Source organism: Sphaerodactylus townsendi, linkage group LG15 (assembly GCF_021028975.2).
Source record: "Sphaerodactylus townsendi isolate TG3544 linkage group LG15, MPM_Stown_v2.3, whole genome shotgun sequence".
Classification (NCBI taxonomy): Eukaryota; Metazoa; Chordata; class Lepidosauria; order Squamata; family Sphaerodactylidae; genus Sphaerodactylus; species Sphaerodactylus townsendi.
Genome location: NC_059439.1, coordinates 25,138,587 through 25,162,111, shown reverse-complemented (window position 1 = coordinate 25,162,111; position 23,525 = coordinate 25,138,587). Strand labels below are relative to the sequence as shown.

Below are 23,525 nucleotides of genomic sequence, written 5' to 3'. Positions count from 1 at the left end.
TGTTCTGAATCCTGAACTGTGTTGTTCATTGGCATATATTAAGATACAAAACTTGTTCATTTCTTAAATGCCAAAACATTTGTTCATATACAACACTTGAAAAGGCCAGTCAAAGAATCAAAATATTCTTCAACTCTGGCTTTAGAAGGTCATATTTTTGTACTTGAGATGGGCTTTTTGTATTGTCTGGAGTTTTACTTGGCATGTGGTCTGGAATACTGCCGACAGTAGAACTTCATTTCTGAGGTTTTTTTTCTTGAGTTCAGGGGAGCATTTCCAGTTTTACATATGTTATTACCTTCCTTTCAATTATCAGAAGGACCATAATCAGCTTGTCAAACTCTCTACAGATTTCCAGATGCCACAAGTAAAGTTAATATTACAGTCCTTGAAAAATGGTATAAATCTGCCCCATAGGTTTCAGAACTGGGGCCAGGGACTGGAAAGACACCTCTGTGTGATTTATGTGAATTTGTGTTCTAGATTTATGGCTGTAGGGGTAGCAAAGTGAAATCTGTTTCTAGACAGGAGATTTGAACTGAGGATGGTGGTCTTTGTGTTGTTGAAGCTTTTCCTTTCTAGTTGCAAGATATGCCAGGCTCATGTTGCTCAGTGCAAGATTAGAGATCCGCACCCGCTACTTCAACAGTATCAACAGTCAGGAGACCTCTTTGTTGGTGGGGTTGTTTCTCTTAGCTTCAACATCAATCCAATAGAATTCAAGCAATATTCTCAGGTGGCACAGTTTGAAGACCCTGTGTGAGCAGTTTTTTTTAACGTTGATTTTTCATTTTCTTTGTAATCAATGGAGTTTTCTGTCCTAACAGATATAGTCTAGTGTATTTTTCATAATTTGACCATATTTGTTTTCCCAGTATTTTATCACCATATTGTCAAAGGCTTTCCTGGCTGGAATCACTAGAGTGTGGTGTGTTTTCCGGGCTTTATGGCCATGTTCCAGCAGCATTTTCTCCTGACGTTTCACCTGCATCATTGGCTGGCAACTTCAGAGCATCCTCTAAAGATGCCAGCCACAGATGCAGGCAAAACATCTGGAGAAAATGCTGCTGGAACATGGCCATAATGCCCAGAAAACCCACAACACTCCTATTTTATCACCATTAGCCAGATTTCAGAGACTGTTAACAGATCACTAGTTCCTGTGAGTACTTCTTCATTCTACCACATGAAAACATACATTAAGTTAGACTTTGTCCAATGATCTTAGTATTATCTGCTCTATCTGGCAGTTGGGCTGTGTGGTTTCTGTCAGAAAAGGCACTTTCTCATGAGCAACTAATTGTAATTTTTTAAATTGTCCACATAGGGACTTCAGAATGCAAAATAAATATCCTCTACAATCCAGCAACACCAGTTCCCATTGCCTTTAGTCAACCTGCGGAATAGCAAAGATTTGGTTAAGGAATACAGAGTTGAAAATAGGCTCCCTGTTTGCAGCTGGTGAATTAGACTTGAGCTAGATTAAGGTTTTTTTAAATTTTTTTTTATAATTTTGCTTTATTATATTTACAAACTTCAGTGTACATAAATTTCTCCATATTAATTACGTAACCTATTTACAACTTCTTTACTATGTCATTCTATGTCATTCTACATTCCACATAACATACAGATAAATAAACTTCCGCGGTTACATACCAGGCTACATAACAACCTTTACAACCATAATCTACTACTTGTATTTATATTATATCTCAATTACTTTTTATACTTCTTAAATTATGTCTAATATCACATACTTTTGCTTTGACTTCTCTTCAATATGTTTAACCCATAATAACCATATATTTTTAAATTTTTCATTCATCTCCAACTTTTCATATCCTGATAGTCTGGCTATTTTAACTAGGTCCATTACTTTATGTCTCCACTCTAGTATCGAAGGGATTGTCTGCTGGCGCCAATATCTAGCTAGCATAATCCTAGCCGCCGTTGCCAGATATTGAAATAGCGTTTCATTCTCAGTTATTCGTCTATTATCACACATTCCTAGTAAATATAATTCAGGAGTGCATTTTATATTAACTTTTAAAATCTTTTGAATTCCTTTGTGGGAGACTAAGGTTTTTCAAGAATCCTTGTTCAGCATATGAAATGTATATCGTCATCATACATAATAAAACGCATGTGTTAATTTGAAGAAACCATAACTATCTATTCAAGGTATAACCGCTCACCCTCACCCAAACACAACGCAGTGGTCCCTCCCTTCAGCAATATGGGCCAGTGTTGAAAACATTTTTAGTATACCCATGAAGTACGATGCCATATCAACCATGGTGGCAAGCAATACATGATTTGGGTAGCCATTGAAGAGAAATGTGGGGTATGACATAAATCTACCATTGGCTAAATTCATTGAGAAGGATGACTGTTCCAGCTCCTGCTTCATCATTTTTAGCTGCTGCTCTATCAGCAGGAGACAGAACTGTTTATTTAGTGTTCAATATGTAGCAAGCACAAGCATGTATTTTTCTAGTAAATAACAAAAACGAAGGAGCTGCAGAATACAGTATGATTTATCAAAAGTGTCCCATGTCCCTCTTGATACAGCATGCAATTCTCATTCCAGAGTTATTCCTCAGAATTACCAACACATTGTTGCAATGGCCTTTGCAGTAAAGGAGATCAATGAAAACCCTCAGATATTACCCAATTTCTCCTTGGGCTTCCACATCTATGACAGCTATTTCAACGGAAGATGGACCTTTGGTGCCACAATGCGACTTACATCTTCACGAGACCCATTTGTCCCCACCTACAAATGTGACACCCGGGATAACCTGGTAGCGGTCATTGGAGGCCTGGACAGTGACACTTCACGTCATGTTGCAACTATACTGAGCACCTACAAGGTTCCTCAGGTAAGATATGTGTTTCTGGAGTGTAGGGATTTCATATTTCATTGATAAATAATATTTTCTTCCAGAATTGATTGTGGAGCTTAAAAAATAAATAATCAGTCTGGCCTTACTTTTTATGATTCCCTGCCCCCATCTTTGTGCTTCATTTTTTAATTGAGAAGAAAAAGTGGCCGGGTATACAGATGCAATTTATGTGTAGAGTGAAGGATACCTAGAGCTCTGTAATACGGGAAGATTGTTTAAACATTCCTCACAATAGTGTATAAGTGTCCAAAGTTTCAGGATTTTCCTAACCCAGAGCTGGCTACAATTAGTTTTAATGGACCAAAAACAAAGACCCTTCAATCTCCGTAAGATATCAAAGCAATAATGAGGGCTTGAGGGAGAACTTCCGATTCACGAAATAGCCTCCATCACTTGTTCTGGACATGTGTTTTCATGCTGGTTAGTTGGGTGGGTAAGCGGGTGGGCTCGTGTATCTACGAAGCCGTCTACAAATCCGCCTTTTTAACCCATAACGTTTTCTACAGAAATAAAGGACCTATAAGATACAGGGTGGCTTCCCTCTGCCCTTGTAGGGAAAATGTTACCAAAGTTTTATATGCAGAGGGTAATGCTGATTGACGTTTTTCGCAGCAGTAGATTGTTTGATGTAAATATGAGCTGAAAACATAAAACTGGATTGTACCCCAGCCAATAAGGAACAATGACACACCACATTTAAATGGGTAGCACCATACCAATATCTGTGAGCATGTGCACACTGTGTGGTCTCTGAGGCTGATTCCGATTGGGCCAAAAACAGCAGTCTGAAAATGGTGTGAAAATGGTGTAAAGAGGTTTAAAATGGTGTAAAAGGGTTTATACTGTTTTCCCACCATTTCCCCACCACTGTTTTTGGCCCATGCGGAATCAGCCAGACATCTTGAGCTTGGTGTAAAGGCAGAATCACGTTTTGAGGGATGTCAAGATGGTAGTCCAGTATCTACACATGTGAAACGTGCTCTACAACAACCGATTCCACCATTCCCAGATAGGCTGTCCTTTCTGTACCTAGCCAGGGACCCCAAACTTCAAAATGACAACTGTCACCCTCTGAACTGTGGAAACATAGGAATCCCATGTTAGTATAACCCAGCAGACCCATGGCTACTTATTGCAGCACTGGGGGCTTTAATATCACTTAAATTACAGCACCCTTGTGGCCTGGAATAACCATGTTCAAGGTAACGCAACAACTTTATGTCAAATTGTTTCAAGCTGGAATAAAAATGTTCAAGGAAACAAACATTCAATATGAACACACCTTTACATCATAATGGCTCCATCATAATGGCTATGAGCACAGCACAACTGAGGTAGACAGGAAAGATACTCAAAACAATGGCAAATAATAAACAGTGCATAATAGTACAAAGAAAAAATAAAGTTCAAAATGAAGATCCTCTGAAGATGCCAGCCACTGATGCAACCGAAACATCAGGAAAAAAATGCTACTGGAACACAGGCCGCAAACCCAATAACACTCCAGTGATTCTGGCCGTGAAAGCCTTTGACAAAACAGTGTTCAAAACTTTAGCTTGTAGGGCAGATCTACTTTCCCCCCTTTTGTAATTCAGAAGTTCTTGCTGCTCTGGCTACTGCTAGAGGAGAATGGGGCTGTTGCAGGCGATAACATATGAGCAAACTTACCAACTGTTCATGCTCAGTGAGCTTTTGCTCCCTGTGCCATAATTCCAATGGAAATCAAATGCTAACATTAAAACATCATGGGATACACTAGTCTCTTAGAACATCCAGAGCATGGCATTTTAAAAAGGTAGAAAGCAGAAGGTCTGCTTGAGTCTAACCTGTTAGTTGGATAAAGGTGACTCACCATTCTCTCCTTCTCATTCCCTTATGCAACACATCAGAAAGTGACCTGAAAGTGTTCTTGGGATGAGTGCTGAGATACATACGCAAACTGTTTTGATAACTCTCTTCCTTCCACATATCTATCTTTAGCTCACCTATGGCTCTGCTTCAGTGATGAGGAACATATCTCCGGGCTATTCCATTTACCAGATGGCACCAAATGAAACACTTCAGTATGTTGGGATCATGGCCTTGCTGCTGCATTTCAAGTGGACTTGGGTAGGGATCCTTGTTATGGATGATGACAATGGGGAAAGGATTGTGCAGACCATATGGTTTTCACGTCAATGTTTTCCCCACTACATGGTATTTTGCATTGCCCTTGATAGAAAGGATGTCCCAGGGTCAGGAAAGTTTCTTTGCGAGTAGAGAGGAGCATTCAAATGTGATGCACGAGGGAGCAAGAATATTTACTAAAGTCATGGAGAGCAAAAGCAATGTATTTGTGGTGTTTGGACAATCTTATTCTGTCATTGATTTGAGATGGTTGCCACAGCTGACAGAAGGACACTGGGGAACCAAAGGAAAAGTGTACATACTGTCAAGTCAAATGGACCTCATTTCAATGGTCTATCAAAGGACTTTGGATACAGACATAATCCATGGTGTTTTGTCCTTCACAGTTCTTTCCAGAGATCTTCCTAAGTTTCAGAACTATATTATGAACCGAAACCCTTCTAATGCAAAAGGAGATGGTTTCATAAAGGACTTCTGGCAACATGCTTTTAACTGTGTATTTCAAGATGAAGTTCTGGATGAGTTGGAAGGTGGTATCTGCACAGGGAAAGAGAAGCTGGAAAGTCTACCCGGGCTTTTCTTTGAGATAAACATGACTAGCCACAGCTACGGCATCTACAGGGCTGTCTATGCTGTGGCCCATGCGGTCCATGCCATGCATTCATTACACAGCAAGCATAGAACGATGATGAATAGAATGGGGCTGACTCTTCTTGGGCAGGACCACTGGCAGGTGAGGCTTGAGGAAGCAGAGATGAGAAAGCACTTCAGCAAATGTCCCAAGAAGCCATAATCTGAGCTGTAAAGAGACTCCTCACACTCTTCCTGTGCTCCCATTCTCAACTTCCCTTATTTTCTTTGGTTCATGTGTCCATCAGCAGTTTCTGTTTTCTCCTGTGACCACTGAACTTGATGCATTCATATTTTGTAATAGTTATTACCTTTTAAATTCCGATCTAGTGCAATTTTAAGAAGAATTATACATGTCAGTGGATCTAATAGGGTGTAATTCTGCTTAGAACTGCCCTGGAAATGATCTCTCCAGTTTATAAAGCCCAATGAAATTCTTGCCTCAGCAATTAAAACCGATTATGATGTGAGGTATTTGGATCTTCACCTTCTGGTCTTCTGAACTCTGAGTTCACCATTTATCAATTTATTCCTTCATGTTTTGTCATAAGTGTGACACTGTGGATTTGACTCCTTTGATGCAAAGTGGGGTCAAGGGAGTGGAGAGTCCTGAAAAAAGACGGCTATGAGAAGAAAAAGTAGAGAGAAGTCATCTGGGCTGAAGCACAGGCCCCTTCCGCACACGCAAAATAATGTGTTTTCAAACCACTTTCACAACTGTTTGCAAGTGGATTTTGCCATTCCGCACAGCTTCAAAAGAGCACTGAAAGCAGTTTGAAAGTGCATCATTCTGCATGTGCGGAATGAGCCGCAGAGAACAGAATGACCCGAGTAGGAGCCTAAAAGGATCTGCACCAACACACATGGACACACACAGACACACAAAGCCCTGCAAACAAATCACACACACTGAAATGTAGCCTGAAAAGCAGCAGCAGCCCACCACAGAGAGCCAGACAAGCCGCAGCAGAGTATGGGAGATATCCAGAAGGCTTCAGAAAGGCAGTATCGATGCTGATCACCTCTTTGGGTTCAATTTTGAGTTGTGTTGTATAATGTTTAGTTCTGTGTATCTGTGTCCTGCTTTGATTCCTCATCTCTCTTTGTTGAATCAAACCCTACTTTTAATTTTAAATTCAATTTAAGTATGATTGGAGTAGGAAATGGGTTTGAATTAACCAAACCTGGACTCATAATTTCTTCCATCGGATTAGGTTACCAGGAGATAAGCAAATATAGTTACCTATTATAGACAAAAGAAAATGTTTCTTAACACCAGCAGACTTTGGGCAGTCTAGTACACAGGACAGACCACCCTAGGGCAGCAGCAAAAGCTAGTCAGTATAGAGATCAATAGTAAGAACATAAGAACATAAGAAAAAACCTGCTGGATCAGACCAGAGTCCATCTAGTCCAGCACTCTGCTATTTGCAGGGCCCACCAGATGCCTTTGTGAGCTCACATGCAGGCTGTGAAAGCAATGGCCTGCTGCTGCTGCTGCTGCTGCTGCTGCTGAGCACCTGGTCTGCTAAGACATTTGCAATCTCAGATTAAGGATCAAGATTGGTAGCCATAGATCTACTTCTCCTCCATAAATCTGTCCAAGCCCCCTTTTAAAGCTATCCAGGTTATTGGCCATCACCACCTCCTGTGGCAGCATATTCCAAACACCAATCACGCGTGAAGAAATATTTCCTTTTATTAGTCCTAATTCTTCCCCCCAGCATTTTCAATGTACGCCCCCTGGTTCTAGTATTGTGAAAAAGAGAGAAAAAAATTCCCTCTGTTGACATTTTCTACCTCATGCATAATTTTATAGACTTCAATCATATCACCCCTCAGAAGTCTCCTCTCCAAACTAAAGAGTCCTAAACGCTGCAGCCTCTCCTTATAAGGAAGGCGCTCCAATCCCTCAATCATCCTCATTGCCCTTCTCTGCACTTTTTCTATCTCTTTGATATCCAACCACAACTGAACACAGTGCTCCAAGGGAGGTCGCACCACTGCTTTATATAAGGGCATGACAAGCTTTGCAGATTTATTATCAATGCCTTTCCTAATTATCCCCAACATAGAGTTTGCCTTTTCACAGCTGCCATGCAACTATCCATTCCCATGGAACTATCAACTAAGGCACCCAAATTCCTTTCCTGGTCTGTGAGTGATAGAACTGACCCTGTAGCGTGTATGTGAAGTTTGGATTTTTTGCCGCTATGTGCATCCCTTTACATTTTGCTACATTGAACTACATTTGCCATTTCTTAGCCCACTCACCTAATTTATAAAGGTCTGCTTTGAGCTCTTCACAATCCTTTGTGGTTAACACACCCCTCATAATTTGGTATCATCTGCAAACTTGGCCACCATGCTACCCACCCCTACTTCCAGGTCCTTTATGAACAGGTTAAAGAGCACTGGTCCCAAAACAGATCCTTGGGGGACACCCCCTGCATCTCTCTATTGTGAGAACTTCCCATTTACACCCACCCTTTGCTTCCTGTGAATGAATAAAACCAAATGAACACAAGTTTCTTCCTTTAAGGAATGGGCAGCTAAGAATCTAACACTCCGAGGCTCAGTTGCTGTCTTTTTGAAACATTTCTCCTTTTCCTCCTAGCTCCATGACTTTCTCAGAGGGATTGCATTTAACGACAGCACTGGCAACAAACTTTCATTGAACGAGAATGGGGAATTGGTAGCTGGATATGACATTATGAATTGGGTAATTTCCTCAAACCAATCCTTTAATAGAGTGAAGGTTGGGAGGATGGATGCCCAGACTGCTCCGGAACTTGCATTCACCATCAATGGGGAAATTATAACATGGCCAAGTTGGTTTAATCAGGTGGGTTTGCTAAAGTTTGTGGTGACTTTAAACTGTCGACGAACACCAAGGCTGATTCCGCATGGGCCAAAAAAAGCGGTGTGAAAACGGTGTGAAAACAGTTTAAACCCTTTTACACTGTTTTAAACCCTTTTACACCATTTTCACACCGTTTTCACACTGCTGTTTTTGACCCATGCGGAATCAGCCTAAGTGTCACTCCTGATGGCAAAAGAAATTCCCCGGACACTTGTAAGCTTTCAATAGTCTGATTTTGCCACTGATATGCTTCTTTAAGTCAATAAAAGGGTAAAAATCTTAGTGGTTTTTGTAGAGGGACCTGATCCAGGGAATCACTGAAGTGGGGAACTACAGAAATTGTTGTGCTGGCACAAACTATCAGCTGCAGGGGAGAATGTTGACTTCATCACAGTCAGATATGTGCTGAGGGCAAAAAAAACAATACCCAGATAACAAAATGGTAGATATTTTCCTTGAATGTGATGTCTGTTGTCTAACATATCAGCTACAAACTGTACCTTTTCCTGTTTGAAATATTAAAGGAGAATGATGCCTTCCTAAAGTTGCAGAACAGGTAAAAGTTACTCACTATTGAAGTGTGGATCAACTCCAACTAAACATTCGTTGTCATGTGTAACTGTATGTCTAAACTTGGGGTGTTGTGTCAAACACACTGTCTTCTACCACCACAGACAGAGATTTCTGGGTCAGTGTGGTGATATTTTATTACCCTCCCAAATTACATGCATGTTTTGCATAATGGATAATGGACACACCTCAAAACACATAAAAAGCAGCTTTCCAAAATTGTGTGAGAGTTTTGATATTCTCTATCACTTCTCTCAAGGGGTTTTAAGATGAATTTTGTCTGCATAATGATCGATTCTCGCCTGCCATTTTCTGATCATTGTGGTGCAGCCCATTTCTGTGTGCAGTGGCCAGCTGCCCTCCTGGCTACAGCAAGGCGAGAAGTGAAGGAGGGAGAGCAATTTTGCTGCTATGACTGCATCATCCCAGCATGTCCAGAAGAGGAAAGATTTCACAGTGACCAGAAGGTGTAAGAAGTATGGACAGAGTGATCCAGCTATTTAGCTGTAGCCATAGGAATATACTCTAAAAAACCAAAAGCACAGGATGATTTACTGGGGTTTTGCATATCTTTGAATATATGGATAGAAAAGGCTGGGGAGATAATGAGCTAAGAGGGAAGCAGCTGATCAGGTTATAATCTGATATATGAGTGTGCGCGAGATACTCTGGGTCCTGAAGGAATAATGGTGGAAAGTTCTGATGAGAACTAAATCCATCTTCCTATGCTGGAGGAGAGTTGTTCACAGTGATTGCAAAACTTGGCCCGTGCTTTGAAATTTACACTTAACCAAAATTTTGAAAGGAACCTTCCATTTTCATTTTTCAGACTCGAATGACTGCTATCAATGCCCAGATGAAAAATTTCCAAGTGAAACACGGGATTTTTGCATTCCCAAGACCATCCACCTTCTCTGTCTTATAGAAGAACCTTTACAGGACTCAACTTTGCTACCATTTTGGCGCTTTCTCTCTCTCTCTGTGATCACAGCTGTGGTGCTGGGAACATTTTATAAAGCACTGCACAACTTACTCCAATTGCTCAGTGCTTCAATAACCATGACTTGAGTCCTCACACCCTACCGGAAGTCTCCCTTGGTCTCTTCTGCTTTGTTTCCTTTGTACTTTGCTTTTCATTGGCCAGCCAGAGATGGTGACCCTGTTCGCTAAGCTGTTTCAGGACTGCTTTTGCCATCATCTTACTTCGGTGTGGCTTATTTCATTCCTGAAGCCAAGACCATCACTGTTGTTGTGGCCAAAACTTTCACTTAGCCAATTTCTAAACTTCAGGAAGTTTGGTGGTTAAGGAAATGGGTTAGGGAAAAGACTCGCCAACTGCATTGTTCTTTTCCTGCTCCCTTTGTCCAAGGAGGACTTTGTGCCGTGGTGGCTGGCAACCTCTCCCTCCATTCTCTCTAGATGTTGGAGCCATGCACTCAGTAAACTGGAAGAAACTTCATCCTGGAATGTAATGAAGGATCCCTTGATTCCTGTTTACTTTTACTGCATGTTGTTGGGCTATATGGGCTCATTTCCCTGGCCATTGTTAGTTTCCTTTGTGGCTTTCCTTGCCAGGGAAGCTACCTGATACTTTCAATGAAGTTGCCATAGTTCATCACCTTCAGTATGGTTTGGTAGTGTTTGCAGTTATATTGGTCATCCTTTGTGTTCCAACCTTACCTGAGCAATAAAAGGGGAAAATACATGGTAGCTAAGGCTGAGATTCTTCTCTATCTTAACTTCCAGTGCTGGTTTCGCTTTAGTTTAATTTTTTATCCCCTAAATGTGCCTATATCATTTGTCTCCTGGAGGGCCCTGGAGTTAAACAACAGGGAAGGATTAATGCGGGCAAAAAGCCAAAGTGCACAACTGTAATTTCCTTTCTCCAGTTTAGTAGAGTTATGTTTAGTCACCTGAGAATGTTTCTGAGGGTTTTCCTCTTTTGTTGGAAATTACTCCATCAAAAAAACTAGCCTTCACTTAGAGAGTTGTGGAGTTCCACTTGGCATTAAAGAGTAGAAGTAGTTTGAATAAATGGGTAGGGTTAGGGAGCGGATGCTCTTTGCTGCTGTCATCCATGAAGTCATTTCGATTGCCTTATTTTCAATGATTGATGTATTTCAAGATATTGACATGCTTTTACTCCCTAAAACTAACTATATTAATTTTTATTGCCGTCTATGTAGCATTATTCTGCTGTTCACCGCCCAAAGCCCTCAGGGGATGGGGCGGTAAACAAACAAACAAACAAACAAACAAACAAACAAACAAACAAACAAACAAACAAACAAACAAACAAACAAACAAACAAACAAACAAACAAACAAACAAATAAATAAATTTAAAAAACTGTACTGGACTGCAATGGGGTTCTGTCCAATCCTTGCCCCTCCTGGCAGCTTAAACCTTCAAGTTGGGAGCCCTCAGGGGATGGGGTGGCATATAAACAAACAAACAAACAAACAAATAAATAAATTTAAAAAACTGTACTGGACTGCAATGGGGTTCTGTGCAATCCTTGCCCCTCCTGGCAGCTTAAACCTTCAAGTTGGGAGCCCTCAGGGGATGGGGTGGCATATAAACAAACAAACAAACAAACAAACAAGCAAACAAGCAAACAAGCAAACAAGCAAACAAGCAAACAGGGCTGGACTGGACTGGACTGGACTGGACTGCAATGGGGTTCTGTGCAATCCTTGCCCCTCCTGGCAGCTTAAACCTTCAGGTTGGGAGGTGCAGGAGGTCTAACTCAATGTGTTTTCACGTGGTTGAAAGAACTACTTCAAGGGGTGCTGTTTTGTAGAAGAGTGTCCTCCTACTATTTGTAATGGTACCATAAGCAGTACAGGGCAAGATGGAGGCCAAATCCTAGGTCTGAACTTTGGTGCCAGGGGAAGAGCTTCTCCTGCACAAGTCTTTTTCCCCACGTTAGTATTTATCACAACCCATCCCACATCTTTCCTGGGAAATCTTCAAGAGTGTTATATTTGACATAAATGGTCACAAGCTTGATACAAAGTGCAAAACATGTCCATGTCCAGTAAAGGGACAAGAAAAGCCAATCAGCAAAATGCCAATTAATGTCTCTGAAGTTGCCATCGAAGAGTCTTCTGAGTTCTAATCTGACCTCACTTAATCCCTATGCCCGCACCTTTTCTGCCTCTCAGTCCTTATATAACCTCAGCCTCAACTCGCTTTTGGAACTATTAGAATACAAAACAAAAATTGTGATTTCATTAATTCCAACCTGAATCTAATCAAAAGCTGAATGCTCTCTGGCTTAAACTTCTGGCAAGATTGCTTTTGCTCTCTCACCTGTAAAACCAAAGCTCTCATGCCTTCGTTAGGAACACTGAGTATCAATACCGAGAGTAAAAAATTTCCTATCATCTCAGTTTGCCTCACATGAGCATCCCCTTTTCCTTAATTGTGACTGGTCTGTCTCTTGGATCACTACTTGCACAGTATGTCATCAGACATCCCCTTCTTTCTTTGGGAATTCAACACAATTGTTGGATTCTGCTCCCTTTGTATCTTTTATCCTCTCTCAAGAGACAGGGTGGCTATCATCCACAACAACCTACTCTTTCCCAAACATATCTCCTCATTTCTATGTACAACAACAACAACACAAGCCTTTATTGGCATATAAAACAGGACAAAATTTTAAAACAAAACAAGGTTAAGAAAATACAGTTAAAATTACTTCAATTTCCAGTATAAAATTCTGCAACAGTTTCACATGTGTGAAAGAGAGTACATCAAGAGCTGTTCAGGAGATTTGGGTATCTTATAGCACACCTATTGCCACCTGAGAACATTGCAAAATAAATGGAATCAATGTATTTCATGCATATCTTATTGTATTTAGGGCAAGAGAAACAACAAAGAATGGCTCAAGTGTTTTGCAACCAGATCGGCAGTCACATTATAATGAACAAGAGAAACTCTTTTTAGGAACGCTCCATGTTATTCTTAAACCTTCCTCTCCAGGCAGATCTTCCCTCATTTCCCTAAGTGTAAAATGCTAGAAATCTCCAAATTTTCAGGCGTTCGTGGTGTGTGGGTTTTTTTTTTTTTTTTACTATTTGTGCATGTGTAATTTTGTATTATTGTACTCTTTTCCAATGAAAATGGTCAAAAGTGGAATTTTAAATGTTGATAACTGCTCTGAGCCTCCAAGTGGCAGGGAGGGATATAAAACGAAATAAACAAATAGATGTATCTGAAGCTGCCATTGAAGAGATATGAAAACATTGATCCATCCCCTGATTAATTTCTCTTGTGTTATGCAAGCATACCACCCTTCTCCAGATTGCTTGGTGTAAGTCAAAGACCTTGACGCCAGGATGTCATTAGGGATTCCAGTTTCCCATACTCTATTACACCACGTCACCCTAAAAAAATTGTTCTATTTTCTAATAATTCCTATTTAAAGGGAGGATTGCAAGATGGGGGAGGAGTGGAGCATGAGTTCCATTTTCTTTCTCGTGTAGATCCTTTGTGTATATGATTAGAATGGATGAGTGAAGAGATAAATCATGTGTTGAAGTCAATGCAGAATGATGGATGCATCACTTTAGTTTACTTCACTGTTGATAGCAAGGTTGGCAGATTGAAGAGGCTGAACTATGATTTGGAGCACATTAGACCACCCTGTACAAAATTAGAAAGGAGGAGCAAATGAGGGAGAATAAAAATGGTGGAAATAATAAAAAGGGGCCACGAGAAGTGAAGACAAAAAAGGAAACATTTTGTTACTGAATCTTGAAAGAACTGTAGTTTTCTAGCTGGCATGTTTCTTTGAAAGAATACAAAAACGTGTTCATTTCTTAAATGCCAAAACATTCGTCCATATCCAACTCTAGAACAGACCAGCCAAAGAATCAAAATATCCTTTTCACTCTGGCTTTAGTAGGCCATGTTTTTGTACTTAAGATCGGCCTTTCTTATTGTCCAGAGAGTTTTGCTTGACATGCAGTTTGTAGTACTGCCTAGAGTAGCACTTCATTTTTGAGGTGATAACATGTTTTTTCTTGAGTTCAGAGGGACATTTCCAGTTTTACATGTGTTATTACCTTCCTTTCAATTATCAGAAGGACCATAATCAGCTTGCCAAAATCTCTACAGACCTTCAGAGGCCGCAAGTAAAGTTAATATTACAGTCCTTGATAAATGGCATAAATCTGCCCCATAGCTTTCAGAACGGGGGCCCGGGGACTAGAAAGACACATCTATGTGATTTATGTAAGTTTGTGTTCTAGATTTATGGCTGCACGGGTAGCAAAGTGGAATCCGTTTCTAGAGAGATGTATACATTTAGGATGGTGGTCTTTGAGTTGTTGACACTTTTGCTTTCTTGCAAGATATGCCAGGCTCATGTTGCTCAGTGCAAGATCAGAGATCCGCATCCTCAATTTCCAACAGGTATCGGCAGAATCAGGAGAGACCTCTTTGTTGCTAAGCTGCTTCTTCTTTAGCTGGCCAATCGCCAATCCGATAGAATTTGAGGAATATTCTCAGTTGGCACTGTTTGAAGACCTTATGTGAGTAGTTATCTTTTTTAAAGCAGCAGTGGCGTAGTAAGTTAAGAGCAGGTGCATTCTAATCTGGAGGAACTGGGTTTGATTCCCAGCTCTGTCAGCCCGGACCTGTGGAGGCTTATCTGGGGAATTCAGATTAGCCTGTGCACTCCCACACACGCCAGCTGGGTGACCTTGGGCTCGTCACAGCTTTTCGGAGCTCTCTCAGCCCCACCTAACCCAAAGGGTGTTTGTTGTGAGGGGGGAAGGGCAAGATTGCAAGCCCCTTTGAGTCTCCTATAGGAGAGAAAGGGGATATAAATCCAAACTCAACTTTTTCTTCTACTAAAGGCCATTGATTTTTCATTTTCTTTTATGATTACTGAGTTGTCTGTCCCTACTTGCAGTTATAAGTTTAGCATAGTTTCTGCATAATGTGACCATATTTCCTGGACCCAGTTTTTTTATCACTCATTAGCCAGACTCAGAGAGAATGTTTAACAGATCACTAGTTCCCTCTTACTTCCTCTTTCTAACACCATGTGAAAACATATAATTAGTTAGGCTTAGTCCAATGATCTTAGTATTAACTCCTGTATCTGGCAGTTGGTGGTCTTTGTGGTTTCTGTTGGAAAAAGGGTTTCCCATGACCAACTACCAGTAATTTTTAATTGTCCATATAGGGACTTCAGAATACAAAATAAATATGTTCTACAACTCAACCATACCAGTTCCCTTTGTCTTGAATGAACCTGTGGAATAGCAAAGATTTGGTCAATGAATACTGAGCTGAAAATCAGCTCCCTGTTTGCAGATGGTAAATAAGACTTGAAACAGACTTAGGTCTTTCAAGAATCCTTATTCAGCATATAAAATGTATATCCTAATCATAAATATTGAAATTAATGTGTTAATGCAAAGAAACCATAACTAGAAATTCAAGTTATAACCACTGGCCCTCCCGCAAACACAACTCCAGCCCCTCCCATCTACAATATGTTCTAGGTGTTGAAAACATTTTTAATATATCCGTAAAGTACCATGCCATATCAACCAGGGTGGTAAGCAACGCTTGATTATGGTAGCCATTGAAGAGAAATGTGGAGTATGACATAAATCTACCATTGGCTAAATTCACTGAAAAGATTATTGTTCCAGGTATTGCTTCATCATTTGTTGCTACAGCTCTTTCAGCAGGAGACAGAACTGTTTATTTAGTATTCAAAGTGTAATGATCACAAGCATGTATTCCTCTTGTTAATAACAAAAATGAAGGAGCTGCAGAATACGATATGATGATATTTCAAAAGTGTGCCATGTCCCTCTTGATACAGCATGCAATTCTCATTCCAGAATTGTTCCTCAGAATTACCAACACATTATGGCATTGGCCTTTGCAGTAAAGGAGATCAATGAAAACCCTCAGATATTACCCAATTGCTCCTTGGGCTTCCACATCTATGACAGCTATTTCAATGGAAGATGGACCTTTGGTGCCACAATGCGACTTACATCTTCACAAGACCCATTTGTCCCCAACTATAAATGTGACACCTGGGATAACCTGGTAGCGGTCATTGGAGGCCTGGATAGTGACATTTCACTTCACGTGGCAACTATATTGGGCACCTACAAGGTTCCTCAGGTAAGATGCACATGGCTGCAGTATGGGGATTTGAAATCTCATTGACGAATTATTTTTTCTTCAAAATCTGATTGCAGAGTTCAGAAAAGTAAATAATCTGACAGGCCTTACTTTTTGTCAATCCCCACCCCCATCTTTATGGTTCATTTGTAACAGAGAAGAATAAATGTAAGGGACTTCTGAACTGCAAAATGTGGGAAAAGCAGACCCGCACTTTATTATTTCTTTGTACCTTTTTCCAGAGTTTATTATTTGCCATTGTTTTGAGTGTCTTTCCTTCCTAAAGGGTATTGGAGAGCCTGTCAAGCACAGTTGTGCTGTGTTCATAGCCATTATGATGTGGTCATTATGATGTAAAGTTGTGTTCATATTAAATGTTCGTTACGTTGAACGTTGTGACTCCAGTTTGAAGCAATTTGACATAAAGTCATTGTGCTGCTGTGGCTACTGCTAGAGGGGAATGGGGCTCTTGTGGTTGATAACATAAGAGCAAACTTGCCAACTGCTCATGCTCAGTGAGCTCTTGCTCCTTGGGCCATGAAGTCCAGAAATTCCATTGGAAAGAAAATGCTAACATTGAAATGTCATGGGCTACACTAGTCCCTTAGAACATCCAGAGCATGGCATTTAAAAAAGGTAGAAAGGAGATGACCCTGACATAATTGCCTGATAACTTGAGAAAGACATATTTGTCTTAGCTCACCTATGGCTCTTCTCCAGTGATAAGGGACAAATCTCTGGGCTACTTCATCTACCAGATGACTCCGAATGAAAAACTTCAGTATGTTGGGATCCTGGCCTTGCTGTTACATTTCAAGTGGACTTGGGTAGGGATCCTTGTTATGGATGATGACAATGGGGAAAGGATTGTGCAGACATTGTCTTCAATGTTTTCCGACCATGGTATTTGTATTGCCCTGATAGAAAGATGCCCCAGGTCAAATTTTGCTGATGAGCTTTTAAATATGGGGCACCAGGGAGTAAGAATGATTACTAAAGTCATGGAGAGCAAAAGCAATGTATTTGTGCTGTTTGGACAATCTTATTCTGTCAATGATTTGAGATGGTTGCCGCGGCTGTCAGAAGGACACTGGGGCACCAAAGGAAAAGTGTACATACTGTCAAGTCAAATGGACTTCATTTCAACGGTCTATCAAAGAACTTGGGAAGCAGACATAATCCATGGTGTTTTGTCCTTCACGGTTCATTCCAGTGATCTTCCTAAGTTTCAGAACTATGTTATGAACCGAAACCCTTCTAACGCAAAAGGCAATGGTTTCATAAAGGACTTCTGGCAAAATACTTTTGCCTGTGTATTTCAAGATCAAATCTTGAATGACGTGAAAGATGATATCTGCACAGGGGAAGAGAAGCTGGAAAGTCTATCCGGGCTTATTTTTGAAATGACCATGACTAGGCACAGCTACAGTATCTACAGGGCTGTCTATGCTGTGGCCCATGCAGTCCATGCCATGCAGTCATTACACAGCAAGCATAGAATGATGATGAATAGAAAGGGGCTGACTCTTCCTGGGCAGGACCAATGGCAGGTGAGGCTTGAGGAAGTAGAGAAAAAGCGCTTCAGTAAATGACAGAAGAAGCCATAATCTGTTCTGTAAAGCGTCTCCTCACACTCTTCCTGTGGTCCCATTCCCACCTACCCTTATTTTCTTTGGTTCATGTTTCAATCAGCAGTTTCTGTTTCTTATAGGTCTCAAAAGCCGAGATGTTCAGGAACGACACCATCAGTTCTACCAGCATGGCCAATTGGCCATGCTGACAGAGGCTGATGGGAATTGTAGTTCCTGAACATCTGGAGAGCCGCAGGTTCCCTACCCCTGCCCTAAGGTCTCTGAACTTGATGCAGTCATATTTTGTATTAGTTATTATCTTTTTAATTCATATATAGTACTGTTCTAAGAAGAATTATACACTTCAATGGATCCAAGAAGGTGTAAGTCTGCTTAGGTCTTCCCTAGAAATATTCTGTCCTCTTTATAGAGCCCAGTCAAATTCTTCCCACAGCAATTAAGACTGATTATGATGTGAGTGAATAGCTTCTTCTTCTTCTTCTTCTTCTTCTTCTTCTTCTTCTTCTTCTTCTTCTTCTTCTTCTTCTTCTTCTTCTTCTTCTTCTTCTTCTTCTTCTTCTTCTTCTTCTTCTTCTTCTTCTTCTTCTTCTTCTTCTTCTTCTTCTTCTTCTTCTTCTTCTTCTTCTTGTCTAGTTGCTGTTCCCCACTCTGAGTTCACCATTTATCAATTTATTCTTTCATGTTTTGCAATGTGGGATCGGGGGAGAGGAGAGACGTTTAAGAAAATAAAGGGTTGTGAGGAGAAAAGGTAGAGGGAATCCATCTGGGTCTGAAGGAAGACAACAGAATGACCTGAGAAGAAGCCTAAAAAGATCTGCAGCAACACACATGGACACACACAGACACACAAAGGCATGCACACAAATCACACACACACAAACATAGCCTGAAAAGCAGCAGTAGCCCCACCACAGAGAGCCAGATAAGCTGCAGCAGAGTATGGGAGATATTTGGAAGACCTCAGAAAGGAAGTGTCGATCCTGATTGCTTTTTTGGTTTCAAATTTGAGTTGTGTTGTGTACTGTTAAGTTCTGTGTATCTGCCCTGCTTTGATTCCTCATCTCTCTTTGCTGAGTCAAACCCTACTTTTAATTTTAAATTCAATTTAAGTATGATTTAGATGATGGGAGTAGGAATTGTGTTTGAATTTTTCTCCTTTTTCATCTATGTCTACTGGCCATTTGTCCTGGTAGAAAGTGAAGGCCAGTATTCTGGAGGCATTTCTACTTTCCTTTTTGTCATTCCTCCCCACTAACCAAATCTGGAGCCATAATTTTTTCCATTGGCTGAAGTTTCCAAGAGAAACTGGGATTACATAAACAAATATGTCGTAGAGAAAAGAAAATGTCTCTTAACAGCAGCTGACCTTTGGCAGTTTAGTAGACAGAACAACCCACACTAGGCAAAAGCTAATAATTAAAGAGATTAATAGAGAAAGAATACATCCAAGTTAACCCAAGTTTCTTCCTTTAATGAATGGGCAGCCAAGGATCTAACACACCAGTGCGCAGTTGCTGTCTTTTCCAAACATTTCTCCTTTTCCTCCTAGCTCCATGACTTCCTCAGAGGGCTTGCATTTAACGACAGCACTGGCAACAAAGTTTCATTGAACGAGAATGGGGAATTGATAGCAGGATATGACATTATGAATTGGGTAATTTCCTCAAACCAATCCTTTAATAGGGTGAAGGTAGGGAGAATGGAAGCCCAGACTGCTCCAGAATGTGCCTTCACCATCAATGGGGAAATTATAACATGGCCGAGCTGGTTCAACCAGGTAGGTGTGCTAAAGTTTGTCATGTCTTTAAGCTGCAGGCGAGCACTGAGTCTCACTTCTGGGGGCAAAAGAATTTCACCAGACACTTGTAAACTTCCAATAGTCTGATTTTGCCACTGATATGCTTCTTTCTCCAAGTCAATGTCATATAATAGGGTAAAAGTCTTAGTGGTTTTTGCAAAGGGCAGAGGCATAGCTAGGGAAAATGGAGCCCAGTGCAAAATCTGAGTTTTGTGTGCCCTCCCCCCAACATGTTCGTTGGTGTTTTTTTGTATTTTTAGAGTTTTTTCAGTTTTTGGCCTGCAGGGGGCACAGTTTTTATGCCAGCAGCACCAAAATTTCAGGGTTTCTTTAGAAGACTCTCCTGATGATATCACCCAGGTTTGGTGAAGTTTGGTTTAGGGGGTCCAAAGTTATGGACCCCCATAGTGTAGCCCCCATCTCCGACTAGCTCCCTTTGCAAACAATGGGGGATGGGGCACCCCCTTTGGGAGTCCATAACTTTTGACCCCCTGAACCAAACCTCACCTAACTTAGGTGATATCATCAGGAGAGTCTCCCAAAAAATTCCTAAAAACTGCATCTCCTCTAGGCCAACAACTGGAAAAAAACATTTAAAATACAAAAAAAAAATTAAAATTTTGCGCCCCCAGGCATACGCCTGGTGCAACGCACACACACCCGGTCCCCTTGTAGCCCCACCTCTGGCAAAGGGATCTGATCCAGGGAATCACTGAAGGGGAGAACTATAGAAATTGTTACGCTGGTGCAAACAATGAGTCATGGTGGAGATTGTCAACCTCACCACAGCCAGATATGTGCTGAGGGTGAAAAAAACGTAATAACTCAAATAACAAACTGGTAGATATTTTCCTTGAATGTGATGTCTGTTGTCTAACATATCAGCTACAAACTGTACCTTTTCCTGTTTGAAATATTAAAGGAGAATGATGCCTTCCTAAAGTTGCAGAACAGGTAAAAGTTACTCACTATTGAAGTGTGGATCAACTCCAACTAAACATTCGTTGTCATGTGTAACTGTATGTCTAAACTTGGGGTGTTGTGTCAAACACACTGTCTTCTACCACCACAGACAGAGATTTCTGGGTCAGTGTGGTGATATTTTATTACCCCAAATTACATGCATGTTTTGCTATGGATAATGGACACACCTCAAAAACGCTTCAAAAATTGTGTGAGAGTTTTGATATTCTCTAATACTTTCAAGGGTTTTAGATAATTTGTCTGCATATGATCGTTCTCGTCTGCCATTTTCTCGATCAGGTGCAGCCCATTTCTGTGTGCAGTGCCAGCTGCCCTCCTGGCTACAGCAAGCGAGTGAAGGAGGGAGAGCAATTTTGCTGCTATGACTGCATCCCATGTCCAGAAGGAAAGATTTCTGACCAGAAGGGTAAGAAGTATGGACAGAGTGATCCGGCTATTTAGCTGTAGCCATAGGAATATACTTCCAAAACCAAAAGCACAGGATGATTACTGGGGTTTGCATTTTGAATATGGATAGAAAGGCTGGGGAGATATGAGCTAAGAGGAAGCAGCTGATCAGGTTATAATCTGATATATGAGTGTATGCGTAGATACTCTGTCCTGAAGGAATAATGGTGGAAAGTTCTGATGAGTATCTAATCCGTCATCCTATGTTGGAAGGGAATTGTTCACTATGATCACAAAACTTGGCTTGTGCCTTGAAATTTACACTTAACCACCCCTGTGTGGTTGTCTGCTTACAGTCTTGAAAGGATGTGTGTCTTAATAACCATGTTCAGTTAAAACAATAGATGTCACTGTGACTGCTCTGAACCTTTTATATTTTCAGACCTTAGCGATGTGGAGAACACTGCATAGCATCCTGAACTTTAATGCTCATAAACACCTCTCTGCCACATTTCAGAAGATCAGCAGTGAACAACTCCTCCAATATTGAAGAGGGGAAAATGTTTGTGGGGGTAAATTACAATGTGTTCATCTGTTTCAGATCAGATTTAGAAAGAAACCTTCCATTTTCATTTTTCAGACTCAAATGACTGCTATCAATGCCCAGATGAAAAATTTCCAAGTAAAACACGGGATTTTTGCATTTCCAAGTACATCACTTTCTTGTCTTATGAAGAACCTTTGGGACTCAGCTTAGCCATTTTTGCACTTTCTCTCTCTGTGATCACAGCTGTGGTGCTGGGGACATTTATAAAGCACCACAACACTCCAACTGTCAAAGCCAACAACCGAAGCCTCTCCTACACTCTTCTCATCTCCCTTCTCTTCTCCTTCCTTTGTGCTTTGCTATTTATTGGCCAGCCAGAGATGGTGACCTGCCTGCTGCGCCAGCCTGCTTTTGGCACGATCTTTTCGGTGGCTATTTCTTGCATTCTGGCCAAGACCATCACTGTGGTTCTGGCTTTCATGGCTACCAAACCAGGAAGCAGAATAAGGAAATGGGTGGGGAAAAGACTGGCCAACTGCATTGTCGTTTCCTGCTCCCTTGTCCAAGGAGGACTTTGTGCTGTGTGGCTGGCAACATGTCCACCATTCCCAGATTTTGACATGCACTCAATGACTGGAGAAATCATCCTGGAATGTAATGAAGGATCCTTGATTCTGTTTTACTTGACGTTGGGTTATATGGGTTTCCTGGCCATTGGTAGTTTCCTTGTGGCTTTCCTTGCCAGGAAGCTACCTGATACTTTCAATGAAGCCAAGTTCATCACCTTCAGCATGTTGGTCTTTTGTAGTGTTTGGCTATCATTTGTTCCAGTCTATCTGAGTATCAAAGGGAAATATGTGGTGGTCATGGAGATCTTCTCTATCTTAACTTCCAGCGCTGGTTTGCTTAGCTTAATTTTTACTCCTAAATGCTACATAATTTGGCTGAGACCTGAGTTAAATAAACAAGGAAGGATCAATGTGGGCAAAAAGTCAAAGTGCATCACTGTAATTTCTTTTCTCCAGTAACGTAGAGTTTAGTCACAGAATGTTTCTGAGGGTTTTCCTCTGAGGTGGTACCCAGAAAAAACCTTCACAGAAGTTCTAGTTTCATTGCTATTGAATCAGAAGTAGTGTGAGTGAGCGAGTTGGTGCAGGGAGAGAATGCACTTCGCTGCTGTAATCCATGCAGTCATTTCGATTGCCTGATTTTCAGTGTTTGATATTGACATGCATTTAGTATCTAAAATTGCACTGGATTGCAGTGAGGTTCTGGAGAACCCTTGCCCCTCCTGGCAGCTTAAACCTTCAGGTTGGGAGGTGCAGGAGGTCTTACTCAATGTTTTCACATAGTAGAAAGAAGAAATACTTAGAGCTGTTTTGTAGAATAGTGTCCCACTACTATTTGCAATGGTACCATAAGCAGTACAGGGCAAGATGGATGCCAAATCCTAGGTCTGAACTTTGGTGCCACGGGAAGAGCTTCTCCTGGACAAGTCTCTTTTCCCATATTGGTATTCATTGCAACTAATCACACCTTTCCTGAAACCTCGAGAATGACATTTGGGCAACAATTGTCAAAGCTCTGCAAAGTGCACACCTGTCCTGCAGCTCATAAAGGGCATGCAAATGCCAATCAGCAAATGCCAGTTAATGTCTCTGAAGTTGCAATTGAAGAGTCTTCTGAGTTCTAATTTTACCTCACTTGATCCTATATACCCTTCCTGTCCCACTCCCAGGTGCGACTCAGCCTCACTTTGCATTGGAATACCCTAGAATTGTAATGTCATCAATTCCAACCTAAATCTAATCAAAAGCTTAATGCTGCCTGGTTTAAACTCATGAAGCTGCAGGGGTTTACTGCCCAGTGGGACATATGGGGTCAAATGTCCCTGGACTGTGGCCATTTAGTCACATGGGGGGCAGAAAATTGCCCCCACACCTCTTCCTTC

At 41.0% G+C, this 23,525-nt stretch overlaps 1 protein-coding gene across 1 annotated transcript; it reads left to right on the top strand.

The window, feature by feature from the left end:
- The first annotated feature begins 2,627 nt into the window (after positions 1–2,627).
- LOC125444267 (vomeronasal type-2 receptor 26-like) lies at positions 2,628–22,602 on the top strand. Its single transcript, XM_048516695.1, has 11 exons — positions 2,628–2,885; positions 4,890–5,082; positions 5,423–5,769; positions 8,284–8,388; positions 9,447–9,568; positions 14,466–14,645; positions 15,975–16,266; positions 16,965–17,816; positions 19,408–19,635; positions 20,920–21,046; positions 21,668–22,602. The coding sequence occupies exons 1-11, from the start codon at positions 2,628–2,630 to the stop codon at positions 22,600–22,602; spliced, it is 3,639 nt and encodes a 1,212-aa protein (XP_048372652.1).
- The last annotated feature ends 923 nt before the right edge of the window (positions 22,603–23,525 follow it).

Bases quoted from the DNA above. Each gene is read 5' to 3' on its own strand.
- LOC125444267 (XM_048516695.1), top strand. From the start codon at position 2,628: ATGGCCTTTGCAGTAAAGGAGATCAATGAAAACCCTCAGATATTACCC. The intron at 17,817-19,407 runs GTGAGGCTTGAG...TTTTCCTCCTAG, and splicing joins CTGGGCAGGACCAATGGCAG to CTCCATGACTTCCTCAGAGG. The intron at 21,047-21,667 runs GTAAGAAGTATG...TTCATTTTTCAG, and splicing joins AAAGATTTCTGACCAGAAGG to ACTCAAATGACTGCTATCAA.